The sequence below is a fragment of the Phalacrocorax aristotelis genome, chromosome 4 (assembly GCF_949628215.1).
Source record: "Phalacrocorax aristotelis chromosome 4, bGulAri2.1, whole genome shotgun sequence".
In the NCBI taxonomy this organism is placed as follows: Eukaryota; Metazoa; Chordata; class Aves; order Suliformes; family Phalacrocoracidae; genus Phalacrocorax; species Phalacrocorax aristotelis.
In genome coordinates, this window is record NC_134279.1 from 28,187,761 (window position 1) to 28,199,023 (window position 11,263).

The following is an 11,263-nucleotide window of genomic DNA, read 5'->3' on the forward strand; positions in this document are numbered from 1 at the left end:
CAGAGTTACAGCAGGCAGCATATGGGAAAAGACAGAAGCTGGCCATCTGGAAGCAGGGAGTCGCACAGGCCAGGGGATGCAGCGGTAATGTAATTATAATCACTGCTTTCTCTCTTTTTCAGCCAAACCGAGGGTTTTAGACTGAAATCTAAAATCAGCTGGAACACTCATGGTGTAACAAAACAGTGAATAACAGAGGTTTTGCATTTTGCTTTTTAAATAAATGGACTGCAAGAGATTAAATTTTATGCCAGCTGCACTTCACTTATATTTACTTTGTCTAGTAGTTACCATCAAGTCAGACACCTTTCTCTAAATGTATTTGTTTTACAAGTTTATTTCTAGTCTATATAACTAGTCTTTAAATTAATAATCAAAAGAAAGATAAGCTTTACTCTTCTCATAGAGTGAAAAGGCATGTCATGACATGCCAAGTACAGCTTCCCCCAATTTTTCCATCAAGACTGACAAGACCTGGTCTGCTGCCTCAGTCCTGGTCTTTATTGGCATCAGGGGCAAATTAGCTTCCAAATGAGGTTACAAAAGTCATCCAGGGGCAAGACATGCCCAAGCACAGCCTAGCAGGTAATTGGTTCAACCCTTTCCATCGCTGGTGGGATACAGGGCTTTGCAGACACTCCAGTTCTTAGCTGTCCATCCCCATAGACTTTAGGAAGATAATTTGAACCTATTAGTAAATTCTTTGAGATTTTCTATAGAAAATTCTGTGGCCATGAGAGACAGTATTACCTTGACAGACTTTGGAATGCAAGGAAATGGTCATTTATCTTGCTTGTGATCTTCATATTATTACCATCTTGTGGAAATTACTAAACTGTCCTTTCTACAAGGGAACTGTGACTGTCTGCTGCTATTGCAGGCCCATACCACAAATGTGTTCCATTCCCCTACAGACATAAACAAAAACAAAAAACACCCTTTGTTCCATAGCCACATTTGTAGATAATTTAGCAATGACCTCATGTAACAGCAAGCAGGGAGAAAAAATTAATTACATGATCAAGCTGTGCTGGAGATGGAGTCAACCTTACACTGTTGTTCTCCTTTTAGAGGAGCTTTGTGGGAGAAACAAAACCAATTTTGCTGTACTACTTACTCTAACGGGGTTTGTCTGAGTAGAGCAATGGAAGTGAAAACAGGGTTGTTGTACGTAGTTTACTTCTCAGACTCAGGAGGAAATTGAATGCGCAAGTATCCTGCTAAAAGCTGGAAGCGCATACAGACTTGTATATAACAGCCTGCTACAATAGGCTGTGGATTATGAAGCCTGAAAAAACAAATCTGAAGACAGGCTTTTGCATTTCACGTAGTAATTTCTTCACCAAACCCAAGAGTTGGGGCTTGGTGTTCAATATACTGCATCTATAAGTGAAGACTGAGTATAAGACACTTAGTAACATTATGGATTTTCCTGTTACAAATGTTGTAGCCTAACACAATGTTTACGGTTGCTCACCCATCAAGGTAAGACCACCATGAAGCATTAAAACATTAAAGACTACCATAGTTCTATTACATGCTTTATAAAAGTAGGCATTTAGCATACAATCGCATCCTAATATGCCATCTTTTGCTGTAAGGCAAGAGGTTTAGGTACCTAGAACTACAACTGTTACAAATGCAGGAGGAACGATCTACCTTAGCTCTACTGCTACTGTGAGAACCATTATGTGAGAACTGCTTCCTGACTTGCTGTTTCAGCACAGTGGTGATGAGCTTTGGCAACGCCACACCGCTCTGGGGCTTCCCACCTGCCTAACGATGGGTCAAATGAAATGCCGTTAAGTAACAGCTGAAATCCAGCTTAGTACAATTGTCTAAAATTGTAGCACGGGTGAAATTTTTCTTTTTAAACTTGATGGATACAGTCTGTCTTTGAAGAATAAAGTGCTTCAGGAGAATTAATTAGAAGTCTAACAGTTAGATAAGTAGCAGTTATTTACCTGCATCTGAAATTAAGCCATACCACAGCAAAGTCCTGACTTGCCCAAATAACCATTCTGAATGGGTAACAAGCCAAGAATACAGCTCAGCTCTGCTTTCTTGGTTCTGTCATTTAACCAATTCCTCCCATGAAAGTCCCTGCTACAGAAAGCAGCAGCTACAAGGCAAGTGAACTTGCAAGGAGCAAATTTGTGTTTCTTTCCAAGACCTCATGAACGATCAACCCAGGGGCATGAAATAAAGGGATAATGTTGATGGCTGACCTGCTCAGTAGTTTAGTTTATATGGTCTGGAACTGCAGCACTCCACCTGGGACACAACATGAGACTGCCCAGCTGTGTGGGGTTTGTCTGAACCAGGCTGCTTTGCATGGGACTAACAGACTGCCCAGTTAGGCACTGCGCAGGCCAGATCTTCACCCAGCATAACTTAACATCGCTACGCTGCCTGCCCTCAGTGATAGGCTTAGGTATATTCACAGAGGATGGATTTTTAAACTCTCTTTCCCTGCTTAAGCACACTGAAATTTGTTCCTGAAAAGCAAAACAAAACATGGCTTCTCAGCAGAACAAGATCAACAGAAAGGTGTACTTCTGTCACTTTGAAATAGTGACAGTTTTATAATTGCATATTCATAGAAAAAAGGCTTAATTGTAGGAATTCATTTTATTGTTCAAATAAATGACTTATTTATAGATATTATTACTTTACAGTTTTACAAAGCAGACACAATTCTTCTCAGAATGAAGTATCAAAACAATGACAGATTTAGCACTGTCTAAGTGCAGTTTACTCCAAAAAGAAATCTATAGCAATCATTAGACTAAATCATACCCATCACATAATAAAATGCTGTCCATTGCAACTAAAACAGTATAAAAAGACTTTATCAGTCATGATCTAGTGGATTAAGCATCTGCTATACTTCTTTCTTCTTGAGTATTAGTGGACCTACATTATCTCCTGTTAATTCATTGTGCTTGTTGTGGGAGCCATCACAGACAGGGAACTGGAAGAAAACATACACGAGGAATTAGTGTAACTCTATACAGCAATCGCATGGTGATTCTATACTTCTTCCTATGCCAGGAGCATTTTGATAATGTTGTAAGTTCCTCCTACTTTGTCCTGTTTCAGCATCAAACTCCCCGTCTCCTATCAGATGCAGCACACATGTCACTACAGAAACTAAGCACTGCTAAGAGGTAACTAAGTTTGTGAGGTCCTAAAATTGCTTTTCTTAGACAAAGTTACAGAAAAAGCCTCTTCCACAAAAGAGCAGCAAGCAAAGCATCCATCGCAGCCACAAATGGTTTAAGGTTTATTGTGGAACTAGTAAAAGTGCTCTTAACAGATTTATTAATTTGCAAATGGAAAGTACTGTTTTAAGGAAAACCGAAATACTTTGCTGAAGTGATTATTCTGAAGGGAGAACGGTTGAGAGGGTTTCTTAGGTCCAGGACAGATATTTTTTTTTTTTTTTGTTAAAACAGGAAAGCATTCAGTCCAGAGAAGACAAAACCAGAGTGCAGTCAGGACATTCAAAAGAAACTGCAGGTAGATGAAAGATACCCACATACATCTAGTTGATTTGGGGGATAAAGACTATCCAAACCAGTCATCTACTGGCTGCTCTGGACCAGATGGGGATACACTCTCCCTCACCAACACAGGTCCAGCCTTGCTTTCATTCCAACATGAACAACTTTTGAAGCATTATTTTTGCAAATTAGAGTAGTTATCTTCTAATTAGTTGCAATGTATTTCCAAATACTAAACAAGGCTTGCTTGGTTTTAATCTATTCACAGGCAGTCAGTCTGCATGTGGTTCTAGAAAAACCCTACTGTGTTTCTTATAAGTTTCAACAGTTTCTCTCTGCCTGTAGGTGGATTTACAGTGGAAGAAAGTAAGAACTGTGCCATTCTCAAAAATCAGGAACATGTTCCACCTCCACAGAAAAGCAACAGGTTAATATGTAGCAATTCACCACCAAAGCACTGATAAAAATAGGCAAATTTCAATCTCTGACCCTACAGCAGCACAAAGTCTCTTACCGTCTTAGAACGCCAACACCTGCAGTAAGCTTTAGTGAGGCATAGATCTTCAATGTTTATTTCATTCACTACTTTTGGATTTTCCTTCTGGATCTTGAGGTTAATCAAGCTATCCTTTTGCTGTTTCTTCTTGGGGAGGAACGGACGAACAGCGAGGTAACCGAGCAAGGCCAGCACGCCCAGGAAAGGCAATAACCGCAGCCATTCTGAAACTAAAGACAGGTGGAATTTAGACTAGCTCTTGATACCACTTCAGCATGGCACAGCATCAGCTCCTCTCAAATGACTTAAGCTTAGGGTAGGGAATGTGGTTGCTCAGTCAGCAAGGCTCTGAGGGCAAACAAGACTCTGTGGGTAAGTCTTCAATAGGAAAGAAGACTCAGATTAAAACCTGGGGTTTACTTTAGCCAAGGTAAAAATTTGACTCCCAGAATTTAGTCTGAAGTTTAACGTTCTAGAAGATGACTCAATGGAAAAGAAGAAATCCAAAACAAATAAAAGATACTAAAATGAGGAACCCAAAAATTACATGAGTTCTACTCACCTGAGGTAAACCAGCACTACGTACAAGCAAACTGGCCTCGATTATATGTGGTAAAGGTATTCAGTGCCTGCATCTTAACATTCTGTATATGAAGAACTATTCAGTATGTTTTATATTTGAATTTTTTTAATTGCTTATTTCAGATTTTTAGCTTCTTGAAGTTTTCCTCATTTTATTTGTTCCAAGTTTTTTTTAGAAACTGTTGGTAGAAATGATACAGATTATTAGATAAGCACTAGCAAAACCTCCACCAGTCCCTTTGGTTTCATTTCACAGCTCTGTTTGGTCAGGGGTCTGCAACTAGTTTCTACATACACAGAAAAATAAGGAGTCCTGAGATCAGGTAAGTCAAGCCACAGAAAACTGCTTTTTACCAAGGTGAGGAACTTATTTTAAGTACAGGTAAGATTCAAGTATCCTCTGCAAACTTAGCTGCCTTGCTATATCATTATAAATCATCTAGATGTACTGGTGAGAGAAAGACTTACTGGGCTTTTTAAGAAATTCATCACCACCTGGCATGAGATCTATACATATTAAAAGTGGATCCACTTTTCCAGCAAAACATGCTGTGACAATGCTCCAGTGTAAGTACTATGGTGCAATAAAGAGCATTTTTCTAAATTTCTGGAGAATACATTAGATCTAAACACTCAGAGAAATGAAAGAGTTGAAAAATATTTTAAAATGAGAAACAAAGAAGTGTAATAAGCTGGAGCACAAATGGCTGCACAAGCACTTTGTAAGACAAGACACCATAATCAGCTTCCTCTCTTAAACGATTTAGGATCAGAACATAGCAAAATTTTGTTCTACAGTTTATTTTTCAATATTAATATGTACAAGAGAAGTGCAACAGAGCAGACTAAGGATGCTAGGTAGGTTGTAGCTCTCAGACATTACATTATTCTGTACAGCTTGATTTTATTTGTAATAATAGAGCACATGTTCACGCTTACACTTTTCCGGTTTGAACACAGTGGCTTTTTCTTAGTAATTTGAATTTTCTGGAAGTACACCATGTAATGAAAATACTTTATGGGACTAGTTTTCTGTTCTTTGAGCTTTCTATAGCCTTTGAATTGAAAACCAGTTATTGCATTCATTTGGAAATGCACCACAACTGTACAAATGCTAAAGGTACTGCAAGAACTTCCAGTAGTCTTTCCACACCCGTGCTTGCAGCAGTCCCTATGCACAACAACTGACAAAATTTGCTAAGAGACACTGCAATAGACTAATCTCTGTTGCTTTTTTCTCAGTTCCCCCAACAAGCTCTAAGCCCTAAACAATAACAATTAACACTGAGATACTTAAATGTTTTCAGTTACAGCAAAAACTGAGTTTCCTGGACAACAGTGCCTGTTTGTCTTTTCTATCATTACTGTTCCAGAACACCTCATCAATAGGAACTCAAATGCACTTTCTGACCTTATGTGAAGGACTGACTTGGAACATACTTTAGAAGAGAGGAAAAATATTTGGTCCCTGAAAAAAAAAAATCCACATTGCGTATCTAACCTGACTGCGGGCAAAAAGGCGGATCTCTACAAAGCTACTCTGAACTCCAACACAGAACAGACGTTCCAGAGAGGCACCATAACCAGAAGCAGGGTGCCTATCAAGTGTTCGATGAATACAACTAGGTTAAGATTGACACACAAAAAAATAAATGTCTTACATCAGAATTAAACATTGTTAAAAGAGATGAGTAACTAAACAGTCAGTGGCATCTCAATACAACTTGAAACTCCCTGACCCAACAGGAAAGAAAAAAAAAAATCAGAACAGTAGTCACGTCTACGGGAGACTCATAACCAGTTGGGTTCATCCAAATGAAACGGGAACGTGATAGCTGTAACCTCTGAGAAAGGAATTTAGAAACAAACATGAATAGGAAGTACAAGGATATTATTTATCATGGTTATTATTTAGTATTTGTATCATGCTAACTGCTGATAAGGAGTTTTGTCCTCACTAGCCCATTATTTCTCTACATATTTCTAACCTGGGAGTCTCAGTAAGGCCCCCAATTACACCAACGTGTATGCTAATCATAAACTGACTTGTTATTGCCAAAAGACTACCAGCTCATACTTTTAGATTGAAAAATCAACCTGACCATGCTTCTAGGACATGAGACACAAAATACTGTCACAAAGTAAATAAGTCACAGATCTTTGGACTGAATAGGCAGGAATAGGAGAAAAGCTTCACCCAAACTGGTGCAATGATATCTTCCTACAGCTGTAAGCTGCTCTGCATTTTGAAGCCATTCATACCTTTCTGAAGCAGATGTAAGGCAATTCACAAGACACTTATTTTCACAGCTGATAACTCAGAATTCAGCCATTACATTGACTCTGGAGAATCTTTATCAGTTCTGCTTCAAAGGAAGAGGAAGACTTTGGAGCCCACAAAAAGAGAATAGAGTATCGAAGAGGTTAGTCTTCAAACTTGACTTGTGTAAGACAGAGACCAATCCCAAAGAGACATCCTAGAAAGTATCAGGAACATCACTGAAACAGGAACGCCCAGAGAATTCCAAGAAGCTGAGGCCACAGACCATAGGTTGTCTTAACTTTTAGTCCAACAGTAACAAGTCCAAAAAAATAAGGAACACATGCACTGTGAACGGAAAGGGACTGGCCAGCCACTGACACTCAAAACAAAGCAAGTGGTCTCTGCTTGTCTTTCACCAACTACTCCTTTGATGCCTTTCACTTTGATTTGTTTCAGCTAATTTATGTGGAAATGCCCTATGCAGACCCGAAAGCAGCTTCTTAAGGTAACAGCTCAACTGGAAGCCAGAATTTTAACAAGTATTAGCTACCAGTCAAAATGAAGATTGTATATTCTCTAAACTGATTACATTTTTCATGCAGACTCAAATTATTTAATTACATTCTCTTCAGAACTAATAAGCAGTTCTGTCCTAACCGTTTTCTGTTGTTTGCTTGTGTCTCTTAAGGGTGTTCTCGTTGCTACACAAACTAAACACAAAGGACTCCAGGCACCACTTTAGTATGCCTAATAGCTTATTCAGCAGGTATGAAGGTAGAGAGGTGACAGTCCTTTCAGCGACATAGCACACTTGAAATAAATTGAAAGCCAAAGCTAAGGGTAAGTTAGCAAGCCACTCTGCAAATGACAAATTCATTGTTGAAATGGGTTCTGAAGACTGTTATCATGGTATCACCCTTCTTTCCCTCAGTACTGTAAAAGATGATCCACAAAACTGTCCGCTTCCTGACTGGCAGCTTGTTACATTAAAGTCCCTTTTAACATGGAGGCCAAGAGTAAGACAGCCCACACAGGGCTCTGCCATGTTTATGGAAATAAGACTAGCACCTACATTCTTAGATAAACGTTGAAATTCTGACCACATGCTATTCTAAGGTGAACATCTATGCCATTTTAATGACATGTACCAGGATAAAAAGCAACGTCAGCATGAGACAACACCACTCATTTCAGCGAACTTGAGAAGGGAAGGGTAAAGCAGCTGTGACAAGAAACTGACAGAGGCTTCCGAGCAGCAGCAGGGTGACAATTTAGATATCCACTTTCAAATCCAAGGTCAAACATTTTCCTTCCTCCCTCATCGTTTTTACCTTCAGGAGTTTTGAACTGAATGTTAACAGTCTTCCTCTCTCCAGGCAAGCAGATTTCCCATTGTGATTTGGTGAGGTCACAACAGACAACGGGTGTCTCAAGATTTTTAATTGGCACACTATACAATATCTTACACAAAAGGATCCTTCCTACACTTTTTTGGTGTGTTGTTTCTACAATTGATGCACTACAGGAACTGAAGCTGCATCTGCCTGGAAGCTAATTAAGGTTTACAGAAGCAATAAAAGAGCTAACAAGGAAAGCACCACTCTTCTCCAGAGTTGGGTTCTGTCCTGCCTTTGCAAAAAAGGTCTATGCGAGCGTTTATAGTGCTGGTCCCTGACTACATTCAGTAGATGCCACCAGAGGACAAATACTAATGTTTTAAGATCACTATGATTTCTCACCTTCCAAAAAGAAGCAGAGAAAAATTCTTTACATGTTTGGTATGTCATTTGCCAAAGAATATGGTCCTCTGTAACTTGTGGTAGTAGTAAACAAAAAATATTAATCTAATCTTCTCTATTGCCTAGTAGTCTTTCACAAATAGTAATTCAACAGATGTGATCCTGTAAGTTGCTGCTGCAAAGTAAATCCCAGAATTGGGGATCCCTGCTCTTGGAGGTTTATTACTTTAGGACAGGCCAGACTAAGACCACAACAACACAGAAGAGGCAGCATTTGCTGAAGCAATCCGGTTTTCTCAGATGAAACTTCAGACTGACACCAGCTCTGAGTGCAGGTAAGTACAAAAGCTTTTAATAAGCCATGAGGTTTCTGTGACTTTCAATAACTTTTAAGCACTGAGAGAGGATAATTTTTTAATTTAGGTGCCTAGGATGTGGCATCCTATGATTTCCTTTTGAAAAGCCTCACCATGTTGCATTTACCCTATGCCATAGCTTTAAGCACCTTGTACAGTTTTGCTAGTTTTTCCTTCATTTTCATTCATATCTACCTTATGAGAAGATATACAAGTACGACAGCAGGTCTAGTTTAGCTGACTGTTGAAAAAATGAAGTGTCAAAATGTTGTCTCTATAGCTATGTATTTTAAATTGTACCTCTGTTTCCCTTTTTTAGTGTGTTTAGCACGAGACCAGTCAAAGAAATCACTAAGAACTGGAGACAATGGATTTTTCTCAGGTACACGCATTAAGTCCTAGCAGGTCTCAAAGCAATTTCTGAGTCGGTTCTTTCTTTTACCTTTTTAAAATATTTTTGGGACTGATGTTTCACGTTTGGTTTCCACTTAAGGTTTCAGTTGTTTGCTTCTCGCCCTCCCTCCAAATTGAAGGAACTAACTGTCAGTGGGGTAAATACCACAACAGCAAACCAGTTCTCCCCCACTGATCACTCCATTAAAATAAAAAAAGTTCTGAGAAGAGATTTTCATAATAAGCTATATTACTACTATGTAGTGTGAATAAATACAGAGACTGCACAAATAATCCTGTCACAGAAATGTATGTTTGGACAAGTGAGGCAAGAAGAGATTGAACTCAAGCATTACTAAGCTTGACATATTTTAAGTACAACTTGTGGTTAAAGGAGCAATGACTTAAGTAGGACAGTGCCAAATGCTAGGAATACAAGAAGCTGCACTGTTCTGCAGCTTATTGTATTCCCTTCCTCCCAGCTTTGCAGCAGCTGAATTTCTCCATTCGGTAAATATAATTAACAGCATTTTTAGATGCGAGAGTAGTTGTAGGGAAAGAAGAACGGTTCATTTAGAACATGTTTCCTTGTGGTGGGAAAGGTAACGGGACTTTAAGTTTACAAGAAGCATAAACATGCTGGAAAAAAAAGTACTCAAACCTGGTTTTGTACAAATTGTGCCTGTTCTAAATGAAATAATTTTCCATAACTATTAAAGCCATATAGCTTAGTGCTGCAAGATAAACATACAAGGCTGATTCTACACTTTGAAGGCTTTTTCTATTTCCAGAGAGTTTCTGTTAGAGCATTCCTCTTATTTATTATCACCAACCTAATCTTGTCATTTGACACCACTTGAGGTTCTGTCTGTATTACCACAGCTGAGCCTGGGCTCAGGTAGTTCCAGTTTGCAAAGCCCTGGAAATGCTCTCAGCACCTGAAGAATTTGCTAGTATTTAGTTTTCTTTCCTGTTCTCTCTGTGATAGGACTATGATTAACGAATAAGTATTTTCACTCCCTCACCCTGAAAAGTTACAAAAATTATTCAATAAAAAACCCCAATTTTGTGTACGTAGCAGGCTCACAGAAACAGATCTATTTAATCAGTACAGACACTCTCTTTAACCTTTTAAGCAAATGGAGGAGCAGTGTTTTTGGCCTTCGGTTAAAATCCCATTTTCTGTACGAGCACGGCCTCTGACTTGCTGGTACTTGCACAGAGAGCAATTTTAAGTACAGCGCAAACCAGCCGGGGCCGAGCAGCCTGGTACGTTTTACTCTACCGCCACATTTTACTCTGATTCACAGGGCGTCTGTCGGATAACCTTCCTGCTGAAACGCTCTAACGGCGCTTTCATGTGCGGGGTTCCCCCCGCTCTGTAAGAGAGAGTTTGTTTAGTACGGCCGGGAGAAAGCCAGCCGTGCCCGTGGCGAGGAGTGGAAGCGGCGGCCGAAGCGGGGCAGGCCCAGGGGATGCGCCGGAGCCCAAGCGGGGCGCCAGTGACCGGGCGGGAGCGCCCGGCTCCGCCGCGTCCCTCAGGCCACCGGCGGGCGGCGGGGAAGGGGGTCAGGGCCGCCGGGCCGGGTCCCCCCCCGCTCCCCCCAACTACCTGTGAGGCGGATGAAGCCACCGACGCTCTCGGGCAGCGGCAGGCGCTTCAGGTAGGCGGGCAGCTGGACCTTGATGATGCGGGCCAGGCTCTCCAGCACCATGGCGGCGGCGGCCGTTCGGGAGTGGGGGGGGAAGCAGGAAGGGGGGAGGGGAGCACGCCGCGGCGGGGGCGCTTGACGGCCGCCGCGACCCGCGCGCGCTTCCTCAGGCTACTCCCGCCGCGCACGCGCCACGGGGCGGGGCGCTGCCTGTGCCGGCGCCGCGAGCGCAGGCGCTCAGAGGTACAACCGTTTCCGCTCCGCTCCGGCCGCCCG

The 11,263-nt window shown here is 41.0% G+C and overlaps 1 protein-coding gene across 1 annotated transcript; it reads right to left on the bottom strand.

The window, feature by feature from the left end:
* Positions 1–2,616: 2,616 nt before the first annotated feature.
* On the bottom strand, positions 2,617–11,258 carry CISD2 (CDGSH iron sulfur domain 2). Its single transcript, XM_075090747.1, has 3 exons — positions 10,948–11,258; positions 4,021–4,232; positions 2,617–2,974 (listed from the first exon to the last, which is right to left on the bottom strand). The coding sequence occupies exons 1-3, from the start codon at positions 11,048–11,050 to the stop codon at positions 2,885–2,887; spliced, it is 405 nt and encodes a 134-aa protein (XP_074946848.1). The 5' UTR covers positions 11,051–11,258; the 3' UTR covers positions 2,617–2,884.
* Between the last annotated feature and the right edge of the window lie 5 nt (positions 11,259–11,263).